The sequence below is a fragment of the Ochotona curzoniae genome, unplaced genomic scaffold, assembly GCF_017591425.1.
Source record: "Ochotona curzoniae isolate NIBS_2020 unplaced genomic scaffold, NIBS_Ocur_1.0 contig_2321, whole genome shotgun sequence".
In the NCBI taxonomy this organism is placed as follows: domain Eukaryota; kingdom Metazoa; phylum Chordata; class Mammalia; order Lagomorpha; family Ochotonidae; genus Ochotona; species Ochotona curzoniae.
This window is the reverse complement of record NW_024465421.1, coordinates 15,776,680-15,795,074: the sequence shown is the minus strand read 5'-3', so window position 1 is coordinate 15,795,074 and position 18,395 is coordinate 15,776,680. Positions and strand designations below refer to the sequence as shown.

Sequence of the window (18,395 nt, the reverse complement as noted above, 5' to 3'; positions counted from 1 at the left end):
GCCCTAGAGGAGATTTTTGTGCCAGGTATCACACCACAGAGCCTGGGAATTTGGGAAAGCTGCTCTGTGTCATCCAGTGAGGCCTCGAAGGGCAGCAACCCAAAGCTAGAACCCAATCCCAGGGATTCTCTAGGGAGCCTTGCAGAAAGAGCCTCTAGCCAGTAGGGGAGCAGAGTTGCACCATTTCAGATGTAGGAAGCTTAATGGCAATGGTAAGCGTACATAGACAAAATAGAAGGCAAGAAAGTTCCAGCCTTTTTTTTGTGATGCAAAGCTGTCTTCCCCACCTCGGAGCTCCACCTCCACCCCATCCGTGGCTTCTACCATAGTCCCACCAATCAGGCCTGACTGCCTCCTGCCTCCTGTTGGCAACAGCCTGGTGATGAGAGTTCAGGAGGACTACCGATGAAGCCCGCTAGATGGCAGTGGAGAGCATGTTGAGGTTTGCAACAGTTGGTGCTGGTAGGTTTGACAGGCAGAGCTTGGGACATTGTCCATCAACCTTTACAAAGCCAACTTCCAGAATTTTAAAACAGAGATTTGTTCAATGACTGAAGGTCAGGAACACATACATATCAATGCCATCTTACCACCAGAATGATGGGCAGGGGGAAGAGTAACCCAAAAGAACACGTGGATGGCTGAGGCCAGCCCTGGAACACCCTGGAAGCCTGATAGCCATAGAAGGGAAAGGCAGATGATAACACAGTGTCCCTGCTACAGCGTGTACACCTCTGGGGAACCAGAGTGCTCTGCCTCTTGACCTTCCTCCCAAACCCATTCTGTCCTTGATTCTTTCGGGTCCAATTAAGAAGTTAGGTCCTGGCCTGATGCCGTGACATATCAGGTTAATCCTCTGCCTGTGATGGTGACATCCCATATGAATGCCAATTTGTGTCCTGGCTGCTCCACTTTCAATCCAGCTCCCTACTGACAGCCTAGGAAAGCAGCGGAGGATGGTCCAAGTTCTTGGGCCTGTGCACTCAATGTGGGAGACCTAGAAGAAGCTTCAGGCTCCTGGCTCTGGACAAGCCAAGTTCCAGCCAGTGTAGTCATTTGGGGAGTATATCAGGAGATGGGAGATCTCTGTCTCTCCTCTCTGTAATTCTTTCTAAATAAAAATAATTTTAAAAGAAGTTAGGTCCTGGGGTCAGCTCTGTCGCATAGTGGGTAAAGCTGCCACCTGCAGCCCTCACAAACCATATGAACACTGGTTTGACACCTGGCTGCTCCAATTCTGAGCATGCTCCCTGCTAATGCATCTGGGAAGGCAACGGAAGATGACTCGGGTCCTTGGGCCCCTACACACTCACGTAGGAGACCTAAAAGCCCCTTGCTTTGGCCTAGCCCAACCCCAACCTCTTGGTTATTTTGGAAGTGAATCAAGAAAATGAAGTGCTCTTTGCAACTCTGCCTTCCAAATAAATCTTGAAAAAAGAAATGTATTGGGGTTTGGCACAATGCTTCAATGGCTAAATCCTCATCCGGCAAGCACCAGGGTCACATATGGATGCCAGTTTATGTCCTGGGTGTACTACTTCCCATCCAGCTCCCTGGTTGTGGTCTGGGGAAGCAGTAAAGGACAGCCCAAAGCCTTGGGAACCTGCACCCGCGTGGGAGACCTAGAAGAGGCTCCTGGCTCCTGACTTGAGATTGGCTCAGCTCCAGCTATTGTGACCACTTGGGGAACAAATCAGTGGGTGGAAGATCTTTGTCTCTCTTCCCATAAATTTGATCTGCCTTCCCCAAAATTTGGTCTTCCAAAAATTTGATCTTTTTTTAAAAACTATATTAACACAATGAACTAGACCCTTCTTTGGAAGGTGTAATAAAGGTTAAAAACAGACTTTGGGATCAGAGGAAGCCAAATCTGAATTCCTGATCAGCAACTATGACCTCGGGCAAGTGACATAATTCATCTAGAAAACAGGTAGTGTTAGTACCACCTCAGGAGGCGACTATGACATGCAATGTTCGTTTACCCACACTCATTGACAGCCTTGCACGAAGCGGGCACTGCTTTCAATGCTACCCATGTATTTTCTCCTTGCTACGACACCATGGGACAGGTGCCGTGATCATCCCAGTTCATAATGAAGGAAACCAGAGCAAAAGGAAGCCAAGCATGTCACCGAAGTCGCACAGCAGTGACAGAACGAAGATGGTGTTCAAAAGCCGGCACTGACCCCAGCACGGACATACCCATGGGAGACACCTCTGTCATTCCCGGCACGAGCTACAGCGCCAGTCCTGCCTGAGCGTGTGGGTTTGAAACCTACTGAAATGCTTTTTACATTCAGCACCAATCAAGGTTCACAACAGTGCTCACTGGAGAGCAGAGGGCCCCTTGAGCAAATGAGCAATTGCACCTTTCTGTTGGATGCTTCCGTTTCCTTTTGCTAACATATATTTGCAAGGCAAAGTGACAGAAGCACTGAGGGAAGGGAGGGCAAGGAGAGAGAGAGATTGATTCCATCCACTGACTCACTGTTCAAATGTCTGTAACGCCTGGGGCTAGGCTAGGGTAGAAGTGTGAACCCAAAATGCTGGCTGAGTCTCCCACACAGGTAGCAGGGGCTCAAGCACCGGGGCAGTGAATCACTTGCCAAGCTTCCGAAACAACGATGCACTACATACATTTGCACACATATATTTATTCCACACCATCACAGCTGCTTCCATGTTTGGTCCAATATAAAGCATCAGTGATTGCGCACCTACCTTCTAAAGGCAGAGTCTCCCATTCCACCCTACCCCAACTGAACCCCAAAGATGGAGGTGCTGTGCATGCCAGAACACAGAAAGGAGAACTTGAGGATGACAAGGGGATGTTTTTAGTTCCACGTCACAAATGAAACAAATGCAGGTTCTGCAGGTCACAGATTTCAGGAAGTCCATGGTTGAGGATCCCATGTTGATTCAAGTTTAGCTTTTCTGGAATCTAAGCCGTTGTCCTGTCTGGAAGGCCTGGGAAGCAAAATTCCTAAGGACCAATCACTGACCCACACATCTTTCAGCAATAAAATGTGTCATGCCCCAGGTAACTTTCATCCCAGATTTTTACAAGCTTGTCTCAATATGATAACTGTCTTTATTGAAAAACTCCAACATTTTTGTTTTGGAAACTCAGCAATCCAGGTGTATTTACTTCACAGTCAGGTTCTGCTACTGGCTAAAGACTTAAACTTCCCTTTCTTGGTTAAGTCCCTAAAGGCTCAGGTATCACAAAGACAGTTGTTCCACTTTTGCTTTTTTTCCTGCTTTGATTGGCACATGGCTATTGAAGCAATCATCGGGGCTTCGGTCTGTCCTCCGGAGCAGATCGCCTGTACCGCAGGTCTGGGTTGACACAGGAAAGACAAGTCAATGTAGACAGCCATGCCCGGGCCCACCTCTGCAGAACAGGCCCTCGAGACCCCAAAGCCCCTCACACATCCTCCTTTGCCACTTCCTTTTCCCATAAACCTTGAACACCCATCATCAGACACCAACAGTAAACACCATGTCCAAAAGTCCAATGGGTTTGTTCACTTCCTCCCTGGCATTCATCTTTCTTCTGGGACCAGCCCCAGGTGCTCCCTGGAAAGCCACTTGTCCCAACTCTCAGTCCCTGCGATCTGCAGAGGGCTGGGCCACCTGTGTCCACTGATGAGGGGAGTAACCCAGACCTGGGTAATGAAATCACATTTTCACAGACTGTGATTAGTTCTCGGATTATCATGACCCAATCAGATCCAACAAAACACTGAGGATCCAGGGACCTTTTGCCCCAGAGTGAATCTGAGAAGATAAAAGCGGCTGCCTTTCCATGGGTAGAAACAGCCTGTTTACAAAAGGATTTAACATAGAAAAGAAAAGAAATAAACTGAGTTCTAGTAACATTGGTGAGCTTCTGTTTTGGGGAAAGGCCGAAACAAGAATTACTCTTCATTTGGGCTAAAGCCAATTTGCACCGGGTTTGCAATGGAAAGAGTGGCTGATGTACCAGCAATTCTGACCTTGAGTCTCAGGCTGTTAACACCCAGATAAATTCATGGTGTATCCTGTGACAGGTCAGTTACTCACCAGGAGTAGCTTCACGGTCCCCAAAGTGCAAAGGGTCTTGATGCTGAAACAGAACCCAGGCAGCCACATCACAAAGAATGCCCACCCTGGGGCTTCCTGCTTAGATGGTGAGATTTGTGAGCACCCCACCATTTTTTTCGCAGTTGAGAAGCAGAGAGCCAGAGAGCGAGCCCTCATCTACCAGTCCACTCCCCAAATGGCCACAGGGACCAGGCCTGGGCTAGGTTGATGCCAGTAACCAAGAATTTGATTCAGGCTTTCCGGATGCCAGGCTGGAACCCAGTCTCACGAGTCGTCATGGCTTCCTCAAAGGGTGTGTCTGGAGTCAGAAGCTGGAATCAGGAATGGGGGCCAGGTATGGGATGCAGGCATCTTACCAAGTAATTTAGCCACGAAGCTAAGCATTCATCTCCCTACCATATTTGTAAATTAAGGCATGTGGAGCAGGTGTTTGGCCTAGTGGTACCCATTTGAGAGTACCTGGGTTTGATGCTTGCCTCTGGTTCTGGATTTCAGACCCTAGGAGTTTAGCAGGGGATGCCCCAGGTAGTTGGGAGACCTGGAGTGAGTTACCAGCTCCTAGCCAATCTGCTGTATACATTTGAGGAGTGAAGCAGCAGATGGAAAAATAAGTCTGTTTATTTCTGTCTCTCATAAAATGGGTTACAAATTAAGACCATAGTTCATCCATACAGAAATAGCAAACATGCTTTGGTTTCTAAGAACAGCCATTCCACTCTTTCCTTCCTTCATTCACTTTCACTAGGTAATACATCAGGTGACCTCCCGAGGTCCATGAAAAAAAAATGCAATTAAAAGGTTAAATTTATTCTGATGCAAAAACTTTTTTGAAATTCATACATAGCGTCTTATAATGTGCACTTTCTACTATTTTAAAGAAACCTTATATACATGGATTTCAAAGTTTTCTGCACCAAAATAAATTTTTCTTTTAATTCCATTTCCCACAAACTTTTTGAAATACTCAGGCATTCAGAGCTGAGGTGACAGGGTGCAGTCATGGCAAGCAAATGAGCCCCAAGAGGGCAGAAGCTTGATTTTGTTGCCAATATTGCAGTACTGAGAACAAGGCTAGGCATGGAGAGTGTTCAGTGAATGAATGTTATCAATGACAACAACAACAACAGAAGTGCTTCCACCTAGCCCTAGAAGGAAGGGGGCTCCTGCATGATTCTGAGGGCTCAGGGTCTAGCAGTTGCCTAATGCACTTGTCACAAGGAAACAAGGGTGGGTTCCAGAAGGTTCCCAAGACAGCCTCACCTCCACCTCTCTCCTTTCCAGAATGAGTGAGCTGGGGTTTGCTCTCTTCTCTGTATCCTGGAGTTTGATCAACTTGTCTATCAGAAACATCTTATCTTTGCCTTCCTGCAAAACAATAAAAACATTTTGGATGAGTGATGCTGCGTAGCTGAGAAGCCATTGGTGAAACGAAGTGTCCGGGAATTAGATGGAGAATATGGCCATATTTTGTTCTGATGATAGAAAATAAACATTGCACAGCAAAGCCAAAGGGTCCACCAGAGCCTCCTGCATTGTTATATTCTGCTCTAAAGTTTAAGCGGGATGGGATGGGGAGCATAATTCCAACCCAGGAATGGCAATACGGGATGCAAGTGCCCTAGTCAATTCTAAATCTCCAGGCCAAATGGTCAACCAAGGATTTGCATTTTTAACAAGCATCTAGGTGCTTTTGATGTTGTAAGATCAAAAATAACTTTGTGAGGAGAGTCATTGCAGAGTCTACTCCCAGCCTCTTTTGTCTGAGTTCTTTTGGAAACAATGCCCTCCCTCCCTTTGTGGTCCATCTGCACGCAGGTGTGTGGTGATGACTATCTCATTAGTGCACCTGACATTACCCTTACAACTCAAAGCATTAGGGAGAATCTCTCCTTTGTTGAGATCTTCCAAAAGCTTACCCAAATGGCTCACAGCTCTGCATCAGAAATGCATTGGTGACATTCCAGGGGATACGGAGAGAAAGAGCAAAGGAATGCAGGCTTTCTTTTGGCATTCCATAAAGACCAGCGCAAATGATCAGAGACCTTGAGGATTCAAGCCAGTATAATCTGTTTCTTTCTTCTGCTCATGGCTATTCAGCTCTCACGTTACAGTTCCCTGGTTATTTGCAAGAAAAGGGAACCCAGCTACACTAAGCACAGACTGTAGTCTGTAAAAACCATTTCTCCTTCAAGAAACGGCTGCTTCTAGGAAGCAAGGAATATGGCACAGTCAATATGACGCCAGCTGAAATGGCCATTACCATATCAGAGCATCTAGATCTCAGTTGTGTTTATGCCATTTCTGGCTCCAGCTTCCAGCTAACACATACCCGGGGCAGCAGCAGGTAATGACTCCATTGCTTGGGTCCCTACCTCCTACATGGGAGACCTGAGCTAGGTTCTGGGCTCCTGGTCTCACTGACGCCAGCCTCAGCTGTTGTATATAGATAGAGTATAAACCAATGGATAGATGATCTTTCTCCAACTAGCTGTCTATGTCTCTGCCTTTCCAATAAAAAAAAATAAATAAATAACTCCCAGTATCTAAAGAAGTGACTATATGAGCATTAAAAGAGACTAAAAATGGCGCTGGCATTGTGGTCCAGTGGGTAAAGCCTCCACTTGTGTCCTGGTTGCTCCACTTCTGATCCAGCTCCCTGCTAATGACCTGGGAGAGGCAGCAGACAAGGAGCCAAGTGTGTGGGCCCCTGAAACATATGTGAGAGGCCCAGATAACTTCCTGACTCCTGGCTTTGGCCTGGCTCAGTGTTGGTGATTGTGGTCATCTTGGGAGTGAAGCAGCAGATGCAGGTTCATTCTCTTTCTCTCTCTCTCTCTCTAACTCTGTCATTAAAATTTAAAGAAACAAATTTTTGAATATGTCCATTACAAAGTGGGAGAATGATAGCAGAAGGATCCAATGAGACTTACGTTAATAATCTGCTCATGGAGAAGCCTAATCATTATTTTTCTTCCCTCCGTGATCTGCCAGTAAAGATAGGTGATGATTCTGGAAGACAAGAAATAAATGGATAACACTCTTGCCAGTGCTTTGAATTCCAACTGGGCACAAAGGAAGCAGAATATTTGCTTGCACATAGGTTCTATTCCAAACATGTTCTCAGAAAGTTGTGTCAGGGTGTTACTGGTTACAAACATTAGGGAAATGCATGCTTCAGTTGGCTGTACTTGGAATCATCTGGAAAGCTGGAAATAGGATGTCTGTCCTGATACCTCCACTGACCAATGAACTGAGAGTCTCTGGATTTGGGGCCAGATGTTTTAAAGCATCTGTAATTTTTTTTATTTATTTGTTTGTTTGTTTGTTCTTAATGCACACGATCTTAGAATGCAGTTGGAGTTTGCAGTTCACACTTCAGTGTGATCCAGGTATCTGGGATTCTGTCAAGCGCAGATGTTGATGCGATAAGGCCTAGCGTCAAGCCTGAAATCCTGCCTTTCTAACACACCCTCCTTGTGATGAGCACACAGAATGTGTCTTTGTCCCTGGTTCCTAGCATAGAGCTCCTGAAACTCTTGCAATCTCTGGCATAATGATTCTCTTGTGTATGCCAGTAATAGGTGGCGACAGCTTAGGATGGGGCTACTCATAATGAGGATCAAGGCTTGGTCATAAGGTTGACCATTCAGTCTCTGCCCTGCCCCCTCCTGCCCTTTGGGGCTCAACACGGAACTAATCAGCAGCAACAATGACATCATCAGTGTGACCAACCTAAGGAGCGCAGGAAGTTCCACATCACCCTTGTCCCCAGACCTAGTCTCGGATGTCTCTTCCACTTGCAGTTCCCGAATTGTGTCCTTGTCATAAACTGCCAATGGTAGAGTGTGCCTCTCTGAGTTCTGTGATTCACTTTAGTAACTTGCCAAATCCGAGGAGGGGGTAGTAGGACCGCTAGAAGTGCAAGGTAGCAGTCTAGAACAAGTGATGGGCCTTTGAAGAGGAAACAGCCTTGAACAACTGAGTCCTTCACTAGTGGGATCTGATGCTAACTCCAGGAGGAAAGCACAAGAATGAACTGGCTCATGAGACATTCAGTCGGTGTCCTGAGATTTGGAGAACTGATTGGTACAAGGAAAAAATCACACCCACAAACACATCTGGTGTCAGAAGCATGAGTGAAAACAGCACAGAGATGGTGAATTAGAAGTTTGGAGGATCAAGGCACCAAGGAGAAGTCACCATTCCAAGGAGGGCATGGCAGGCAGCTTGGTATGTGTCCTGAGAGCTTGTAGCTTTTCCCGACCCACTCTCCCAGATGCCCCGACTTACAGCACAATAAGAGTGAGGATGAAGAAGAAGTGCACACTTCCAATGAGGTTCTGATAGATCCAAACCACCCACAGGTAGCCAGGCCTTCGGCTTAGGGTGTCGATCCAGCTGTAGATGGAGTGAATGAAGAAAGGCAGGCCTCGAAAGGGCCCACAGTCAGCAGATGGTTTCAATCTAGGAAAACCAAGGGGTACAAAAGTCATATTGAGGGCAAGAGGCAGGTATTCTCATTCTAGAATCAAGACGTCTCTCTTGGCTGTGGCCCTTTGGGGATCAGAGTGGAGTCAAAGGGAGATGAGATTGGAGGGTAGAGGGGAGCCAGATCAGACAGGGTCTCTCAACTAATTTGAGGGAAGTTCTGTTCTCCCTGGGGAGGGATGGGCCTCTCTACCCATTCGGAGAAGCCTCAGTGCCTGATAGAAGTAAAGTGAGGCAGCTATTCCTCACCACAGGTGCTTGATGGCACTGACTGTATGAAATCCATTCCCTTCCGTGTTCTGAGCGTTTGCTGTGTGTCTAGGGAACCTGGGCCAGGCACTGCACTGGGCATTGCTTTGAGTCCCACGTTTTGACAGCTGAGGTCTTATGGACTCTGGGATTCACTGGGAATTATGACTTTCACAGGTGAATCATGGATCCAGAACTCACACTCTTCCTCCGCCCCCTCTTTACCACCTCCTCTTTCACTCTGGGCCACTATTCCCTCATCACTCCAGATGCCACTCAACTCAGGGCAGCCTCTCCAGCCCCAAGCCTGCTGGAATGATGCCAAGTAGCCAGTCCTAATGCTGCTTCCTCTACCTTATCTATTTCTGATATGGAAATCACGGTAAAGCCTCTTGTCTAGGTTTCTCCTCACTTCCTCTTCTACTTGATCAATCCTGGGACTCCCCCATGTAGCCACACATGGCCAGGAGTGCCTCCTATTCTTGGGAATTGTGAGTAACCAACTATTTTTTCAATGGCAACTGTTTGCTGATAGGTTGGTCTCAAACTAGCTGAATAACAATTAAACCTACATTTACATTTTAATTAGTTTATTTGAAAGGCAAAGTAGGCAAGAGATAGATGAGTTTCCATCCATTGCCTCGATGCCTACAACAGCCAGGGCTACCAGGCTAAACAGACAGGCCTGGAACTCAACCTGGGCCTCCTTTGTGGGTGGCAAGGAGCCAAGTACTGAGCCATCTGTTGCTACTTCTTGGGGTGTGTATTAGCAGAAAGTGGGAATCAGGAGTCAGGTCGGAATTCAAACATATGCCTAGCCACTGTCTCCATTGCTGGGCCAAGCACCTGCCCCTAAAACTACGTTTCAGAACAAATGGTCATTACACCCAGTCTCTAAAACTTCATCCAAGGCCCCCATCTCCTACCTCCAGATGGTGATGGCCAAGGTGCACAGGACTCCGGTGAAGGATGGGAAAAAGAGCAGCAAGATGAAGAGGGTCATCATCTGTGAGGCCCGCCAGGCTTTGCTGGGTGGCTGGAAATTCATCATTAGGCTGATCTGCAGAGAGAGAGGGGCAGTACACTCCCATGTGCCACCAGGGGGAGCCAGCCATGCCCCTGCCTCCTGACCCCTTCCCAGCTCCAACCACCCGCAGGTCACACAGGTGCCTGGGCAAAGCCCGTTGCTTGCAAATTCAGACTGACTCACATTTTTGACGTAAAACATGATGAAAAGAGAAATCATTTGGATAAAGGGCAGCAGAGGGCAGAAGAAGATTCCAATCCTGCCAAGGAGAGATGCTGAGCATTAGAGACCATGGCAGACCAGGGGACTGGGGGCAGAGAGGGGGCTGTACAGGGAAGGGCGAGAGGGTGCTGCAGTTTGAGTTGTGTCCCTCCCCAACTAAAAAAAAATCCAGTACCACCGAACATGACAGAATCCAGAGAGGGGGCCTTCAAATGGCAACTGGGTTAAAGTAAGGTCACCATGGCGGGCTCTGATCTAATAGGACTGGGGTCTTCAGAAGACACAGGACAGAGACACGTGTGGAGGGAAGAGCAGGTGGGGTACACAAGAAGAAGGTGGCCATCTGTAAGCCAAACTATTACCCAGCATCAGCTTATTTACTCACAGCAGTTTTTTAACCACCAACAACAAAATCCATGAGTGTTCATAAGTCCTTAGGATCCAGCAATTCCGCTCTGGCAGGGTATGTACTAGAACCAAAGCAAGATCTCAAAAGGGAAGGCTATAATACAGATGAGCCTTACGAGCAACAAGCCAGGGACACCAAGGTGGGTATTGTTTATTTCCACTTGTGGGGGGCAGCTGGAGGGCTCAGATTCCCAGAGGAATAAGCAGAAGAGTAGCCACCAGAAACCAAGGATGGGAAGGAAATGAGAAGTGAGTCAAGGAGTTAGAGATGTAAAGTTGGTTAAAGGAATTTCAGTTTTGCAAGAAGGCAAAGTTCTGAAGACCCTGTAATCATGTGGTTATACCTCTCACTTATTAAAATATTCCTCTCACTTAAATAAAAATATTCTATTTGGTTATTTTAAAATATTTATATTTGAAAGGCAGAGAGAGAGAGAGGAGAGAGCTTTCATGTGCTGCTTTGCCCTCCAAGTGGCCACCAACAGTCAAAGCTGAGCCAATCTGAAGCCAGGAGCCAGGAGATTCTTCAGGATCTCCTATGTGGGTGCAGGGGCCCATGGACTTCGGCCATCTTCCACTATTTTCCTGGGCACATTAGCAGGGAGCTGGATCAGAAGTAGAGCAGCCAGGAGTGAAAATGGTATTGGGATGCCAGCACAGCCAGCAGTAGTTTTATGTGCTAAGTGACAGTGCCAGGCCCCAATAAAAAATTTTTAAAGAATGTTCATAAGGTTAACAACATTCCTAGCAGCTCTGCTAATAAAACATGTTGGAGTCAGACACTCGTGAGGCACTAACACATGTTTTCAATCTTTTTCAAGATTCTGATGTGGAAACTATTATCTGTTTCACTGGAAGGTTAGAAAACTGAGGCCTGGAGAGAGTTTAAGTAGCTTTCTGAGTTGTCCTGCTGCTTGAGATCACGTGAGTGGAAGATTCTGTAGCTTGCCAAGTTGCTGGCAGTGACCTGGTAGGCAGTAAATGCATTACCTACACCACCAGAGCAAAGACTGCCATTGCTAACCTAAACCCAAGGATGCTTGGAGCTACCTGCAGACAGCCACGCCACCCAGGGAACCCCACAAGAGTTTAAAAGAAAACTCCATCTCCAAGGCTTAGGGGAACTGACAAAGCCGTCTGCATCCACTCTCACATTTAACCCCCTGTACCAGAGTGAGGCTCAGAGAAGGTCATGACCCCAGTGAGTACCAGAGCCAGCCCCCAAATCCAAACTAATCCAAAGTCAAGTCCATGACTGCAATCAGCCAGCGCTAGAGGACAGAACCAGGAACTTCATTTCCCCGCCTCTGCTGAGACACAGAGGCCCGGTCCTGCTTTCTATGTCTAAGGACCACGAGAAATGGGAAATCAGCATGAGGAGACAACACCCCAAGGCTGACACCAGCAAACTGCACACACACAGCCCGGCCATTTTTATTGGAGAGACAGAGAGAAAGATCTTCCATCTACTGGTTTACTCCCCAAGTAGCTGCAATCGCTGGAGCTGAACTGATCCAAAGCCTGGAGCCAGGAACCTCTTCTAGGTTTCCCAAGTGGGAGCAGAGAGCTGGATGGGCAGTAGAGCAGCTGGGACACAAACCGGAGCCCATATGGGCTGCCACTTGGAGGTGGAAGGTTAGCTTATTGAGCCCTTGCACCAGCCCCATATGTCACCTCTTACATAAGAACCACTCAACACCCACAGGACACTCTCCCCGTTTCCGAGGCCCCTGATATGGCATCAATAGCCATGTCTGTCCTCCACCACTCCTGTAGTCTGACAGCAAGCAGCCGGGTCCTCTCTTCTCCCCTCAGCCTGCAAAAAACTTTTTTCTCACTCTTCTTCTTCCCCTCCCTTGCCACATGGGTCTGCAGTCCCAGTCCCCATCCCCTCACCCTTGTAATGAACATTAAAAAAGTAATGATTTTATTATGAAAAAATATAAAGATTGGTAAATATAGATCTCTTCACTACTAGGGTAAAAAAAAAAAAAGAAAAGAAAAAGAATAACAGACTCCAAGTCCACAGTCAGACAGGCACCAAAGGCATCCTGCAGAGCCATGGAACTTACCACACCAGAGTTTGTGCATAGATCAGTTCTAGAACGTTCCTGGCAATGTCAAACTCCTGTAAGCCAAGACTCGTGATAAACCGCATTCCGATGATTCTGTAAAAACAACCAGAGGTTAGTGCCCAAACTATAAAGCCCTATGAGCAAAGGAGACCCTCACCAGTTTAGAGTCACAGTCATCAAAATGTTTTCCATAAAATAACTGGGTGGGGGGGGGGTTCAGGGGAGATGAAACTGACACAACGCAGTAAAGTAGGGGACTGCTAACGTGATCTTTGAAAAAATTCTAGAGTGGGTAGACATCTGGAACAGTGGTTACTTTGCTGCTTGGGGCATCAGTATGCCATATCAGGGTGCCTGAGTTCCAGTCCTGGTTCTACTTCTGATCCAGCTGCCAGCTCTGTGCACCCTAGGAAGCAGCAGGTGCTGGCTCCAGTCGCCATGTCCCTGTCCTCCATGTGGGAGACCAGGACTGAGTTTTGGGCTTCCGGCTTTAGTCCAAGTCCTGCTATTGTAGCTATCTGGAGAGTGAACCAGTGGAAGGAAGATCTTTCTCTGCTTCTTTCTGTTTCTGTGTGTGTATCTTTAAAATTAAACCATTTTTAAATCTCGAGAACATTTGTCACCTCTCTGCACCGGGTCCCCAAACCAGAGTCTTAAAACGACTACAAAAGAAATGTTTCCCTATTAAAAAAATTTTTTTTAATTTATTTGAGGGCCTGGCACAGTAGCCTAGCCAGCTCTCCCAGACCAACACAGCCTTACCTCCTTAGAAACTCTCCCAGCAAGGAATCTGCTACAGAGAACACGAAATCCATCAGAAGGAGCCGGTAGATTTCCTGGCCGATGAGGGTCTCCCAACACTGGAAGGCAGAGAGTCACCAGGTGGAAGGGGCTGTCATTCCAGCTCGATGCTCAGTTGTTTCTGGCTTCATGCAGGACTTGGCTGGGAGCTCAGTGCAACTGAGTCCCTGCACCCTCAAAGTAGATCCACATTCCCACAAAATGCAGTGAGCTTTGCTTTTAGGGCTGTTTACTTTTCATGTGCTCCTTCTATCACTAAGTCTTGCCTCCCACATGTACCCAGTTTCCCCTCTTGGAAGGTCTCACCTCTGGCTTTGCCCTCTGGATCCATTTCTCCAAGAGTGCTCGAGGCATCCTACGGAGAAGCTATGCTCAGAAGGCCTCCACTTTTGTTTTCTTATTTGAATGACATTATGAAGATCAGTTAATATCTCCTGGCTTAAGAAAGTTGTCTAGAGCTTTAGCCTCTAGGCTAGTGTAAATGAATAGTTTGAGTCAGTCAGTTCATGAAACTAAGGATGGCTAGATACTTCTGTAGGAAGTGTTATGAGCTGATTGGCCAGAAACTTTTAGATTTGGATAAAGGAGAGGGAAGTTTTAGGTGCACAGCCCAAAGATGGATGGATGGATGGATGGATGGATGGATGGATGGATGAACAGATAGAGAGATGGATGGATGGACAGACAGTTGCGGATAGGTTGTTGATAGATGGATGATGTAAAGGTGGGTGTGTCATGAATGGATGGATGAATGGGTGGGTGGGCAGCTTGTAGATGGATGGATAGATGGGGATAGCCTATAGACAGATGGATGTTATGGGTAGGTGGGTCATGAATGGATGGATGGATGGATGGATGGATGGATGGGTGGGTGGATGGATGGGCGGGTGGATGGGTGGATGGGTAGATAGGTGGGTGGGTAGATGGGTAGGCAGATGGTTTGATAATTACTGGCAGTTAGTGAGGGCATGTAGGGAGAAGGATGAGTGGATAAATGAACAGATGGATGGAATGGACACATGAGTGGAATGATATATGGTATCTATTCTAACCAGCCAAATTGGTTTGGAATCTTCAATAATTAAGGAGAGAAGGTGAAAGCACATGTTTTTGTAAGATGCTGGACTCTGCATGAAGCAATGTTCTTTTGATATCCAAAAACAAGAGAGAGGCTCCTGCTTCCCCAACTTCACCTGAAACCATGGGGCATTCCAGTGCCAGGGAGCTCAGGATGGGTACCAATCAAGGGGTACCCAGGCTACATGAAGGGCCCTTTCACAGAGGGCCCAGTAGCAAAAGTAGAGATCATCCCAACAAGGCCAGAGAGGTCAGCTTGTTGCTGAATCTTGGGGGAGACAGGGTCAGTCGCCCATTCTCTGAGACAAGAGCAGACAGACACTGTAGTTCTCTGAGACAGAGTAAGGGACAACCGAGGTTAGGGCACTCTTGTCAGGTGGTAAAGTCCAGCATTTCTGGGATTACAGAAAACACTCAATATCGAGACTTCAAAAGGACCTTGTCCCTAAAGGCCATAGCTGTTAGGATACAATAGCATCAGAATGATCACCCTGTATTGCAAGGCTCGGCACTGTGCTCCTCCTGCATATATACTGTTCCATCCTCACTTTATAGACCAGAAAATGGAGGCTTCAAGAGCACAGGTGACTGCAGATGACAGAGTTCGCCTTTAAGTCAGGGCTTCTTGACTCCAGGACCCAAGGTTTTACTGTGGAGACCCCTCCTGCCTCACGCTGCCTCCTTCCTTCAAGAGGTTAATGCCAAATGGGTGTTGGGGACTGATGGATTTGGTGAACCTTACTGTCTCCTGGTGATCAAACACCGAGCAACCAAACAGAGGGCAGATCAGGGAAATCTCACCTCCTCTCCAGACAGGGCCACGATGTTGAGCCAATAGTAACAAAGAATTCCAATGATGGACATTTTCAGGAAGATGTTTCTAAATAACACAAGAGAAAAGGGCTGTTGTAACTCCCACAGCCAGCCTTAAGGTTGTCTGGCACTGCCTCCGCTGGGGCGCCCAGCAGCATACACATCCCTGCCCTGTGCTAGGGTGGGGGATGTGGCTCCTACGGAGAAATGACAATGAGCAGCAGTCACACCTTGTGTCACCCTCCATCCGGTGCTGTCTTTGCTTGGGAAAGGCAATCAGGAATGTTTGGGGGCCACCGCCTTCTTACCCTGCATCCCTTAGAGACTGACAGAACTCTCCTGCTAACCCATACTGCCCCACATCACCTGGGCAACAGATAGACCTTGGTGCTCCCGGCTCCTGGGAGAAAAGGGTCATTTGCTACTGCAGAAGAACTAACCTAGTCTGGACCACACATTTCCTTTGGTTACACCTCCAAACCATCTGATTCACTTTCCATTATAGCAGCAAATTAATATAAAACTATACAATCAGGAAGGCAGCCAGGTGGAAAGAACAGCCAGTGCAGAGGCCTGGGGTGGGTATATTGTTAGAGGCATATTTGTAAACATTTAGGAGGCCACCGAAGGAGAGGAGTATCAGCAAGAAGGGAGGTAGAGAATGAGGTGGGAATGTGCGAGCCAGAGCTCAGAGGCCAAGGTAAAACAAGAGCTCTGGGACTGAGCAATCAATAAACCCAGCCAGCAGGGACCCATGGGTACCAGAACCACCATGGCCAGAAATCAGGGAGACAACAAGTCAGGAAGTAGAAGCACACCATTTGGGTAGTTTCAGGGTTAGTAGGTTTATCAGATCCCCAGGGTCACTTCTAGAATGTATGAAAATTCAGCGTCAAGGTTGTAGCAGGTTAAGTCACACCTACAATGCTGATATCCCTTTTTAGAGAGCTGGCTCTGAGTCCCAGCTTCTCTACTCCCAATCCAGCTCCCTGATAATGTGCCTGGGAAGATGATCCAAGTACCTGGGCCCTACCACCCATGTGGGAGACCCAGATGAAATCCGGGCTCCTGATGGTGGCCTAGGTCAATGCTGGCCATCACAGCCTTTTGGGGACTAGCAGATGTCAGATCTTTCTATGTCTCTCTGTGGCTTCACAGCTAAATATTAAAAAGAAAGAAAAAAAGAATGAATGAATGAATGAATATATATCTGGGACTGGGTGCAATGGCTCAATTGGCTCAATCCTCCATCTGCATGCACTGGGATCCCATATGTGTGTCAGTTCATGTCCTGGCTGCTCCACTCCCCATCCAGCTCCCTGTTTGTAATCTGGGAAAGAAGTATAGGCCCAAAGCCTTGGGACCCTGCACCTCCGTGGGAGACCCAGGAGAAGCTCCTGACTTCTGGCTTGGGATCGGCTCAGCTTTGGCCACATATAAACCAGCTGATGGAAGATCTTTCTGTCTCTCCCTCTTTCTGTAAAAAAAATCTACCTTTCCAAAAGAAAAATAAAAACCTTTTAAAAAATCTTTTAGAAAAGGAAAATAAAGAACATCTGTTGCCTTTGTGGGAACCACCAACAGGCACGCCTCCTGAGCTGATGCTTTTAAGCATCCAGTTATCCCTGTCTTGGGGGAAGGGCGGTGAACGACGTAAGTGCCCTCTTTCTCTTGGCTGGTGCCCCAGGTACCAGATCTTGCCATCTTGACCACTGGGAGCATTGGATGATATCAGTCCCCACATGGTCCTCAGGCAGAGCCTTTTGCAGTGCACTGCCTGCCCACTTGTGCCCATTACCCCTGAGGACACTGGTCACGCTCAGATGGCCAGTGGCTACCATGAGAGGTCATCACCCTTGACAGTGGCACTTCCCAGTGCTCTTTGGATCGCATGGCCATGAACCCTCCCCATGCAAATGCACTTTCCCCTTGAATCCCCTTCCTCAGCTAGCTCCACACAGTCAGAGGCCCGTATGGGTTGCAGCAGACACACGTACCGGATGAGGAGAGTGTAGACCTCATGCCGCGGCATCTCATAGCGCTCCACCAGCCTGAACATGGAGTAGAAGCGCGGCACCACCAGGTTGATGCAGGACACCACGAATGGCAGCAGCAGTACCGCCCAGGGGTTCCTGTGCGTCTTCAGGAACTGCAGGGGACACAGCACAGATGCCTGAGGTCGATCAGGTACTGCACCCTTCTCTGTGATGCCAAGACACCACAAGCAGCTCCTCTGGAGTGAACCATGAAGCTACCATTTATGGAGCACTGTGCCAAGCCAATGGGGGCTCAGAGAAGCAAAGACACAAACATGGATGTGGCAGATCGGCACCGAGGCGAAGGGAGTGTGCTGTACCGCTGTGTGAGGTCACAGCAGGTGCATCTCCTCCTGTGGTACTCAGCATCCTGATGTTGGGCTGTGCTTCTGTCAGGCATCCTTCCCCTGGTCTGGGGTAAGCGACTGCCATCTGGACTTCCCTGTCTCACATTCCTCCCCCGTCCCCCTCCAGGGTCCAAGCCTGCCTCTTGTATCCTTTGTGAGATCTAAAAATACCACTTGCACTTTGGGCAGGGGCTTTGGAGCCAGGGGAACCCCTTTCTCCTTACACTTTGACACAATAAGCTCTAAGGCCACACACTTTGTTCCTCTGAGCCTCCTGGAGGATGGGCAGATTACCAACCCACGGAGACCCTGCTCGAATTCCATACGGTCACAGAAGGCCCAGTCTGACCCTAGCATGCTAACTCACACAGCCAGGGTCTCATAAAGCTGTAGTGGCCTATGGATGACAACCACTAGAGTGTTGCAAAAAGCCCCGGATATTCCATTCCCACATGTTCTCCTCCTCAGATCCTCCCTCCACTCCAGCTGGGTGTGGGGAAAAGGCAGAGGACACAGAAGAAATTCAGAACGCTGTCTTCAAACCTGCACCTGCCTGGATATGTCTTGCATCCTGTGTAGGTAATGCCAGGCTCTGAGGGTGATGACTCAGTTTACCCATTTCAGGACAGATCTGATTATGGCTAATGGCAAACATTTAGATTAGATAATCCGACACCATGACAATGGCCGTGGTGGTAGGAGAGGCTTCTAGTGCCTTGATTTATCCATTAGACTGAGCATCTATATGTATCAGGTGTAAGGTCGG

At 47.9% G+C, this 18,395-nt stretch overlaps 1 protein-coding gene across 1 annotated transcript in view; it reads right to left on the bottom strand.

Annotated features, from left to right (window-relative positions):
* Positions 1-2,659: 2,659 nt before the first annotated feature.
* The window catches only part of TMC5 (transmembrane channel like 5), a 37,246-nt gene continuing 21,510 nt past the window's right edge, over positions 2,660-18,395 (bottom strand). The window contains exons 10-20 of the mRNA XM_040973929.1: positions 17,244-17,395; positions 15,235-15,313; positions 13,318-13,415; positions 12,553-12,648; positions 10,034-10,109; positions 9,750-9,883; positions 8,377-8,550; positions 7,017-7,095; positions 5,347-5,451; positions 4,066-4,108; positions 2,660-3,339 (exon numbers count right to left, since the gene is read on the bottom strand). Coding sequence (XP_040829863.1) covers positions 3,290-3,339; positions 4,066-4,108; positions 5,347-5,451; positions 7,017-7,095; positions 8,377-8,550; positions 9,750-9,883; positions 10,034-10,109; positions 12,553-12,648; positions 13,318-13,415; positions 15,235-15,313; positions 17,244-17,395 — 1,086 coding nt within the window. The 3' untranslated portion in view covers positions 2,660-3,289. The remainder of the gene's footprint in view (positions 3,340-4,065; positions 4,109-5,346; positions 5,452-7,016; positions 7,096-8,376; positions 8,551-9,749; positions 9,884-10,033; positions 10,110-12,552; positions 12,649-13,317; positions 13,416-15,234; positions 15,314-17,243; positions 17,396-18,395) is intronic.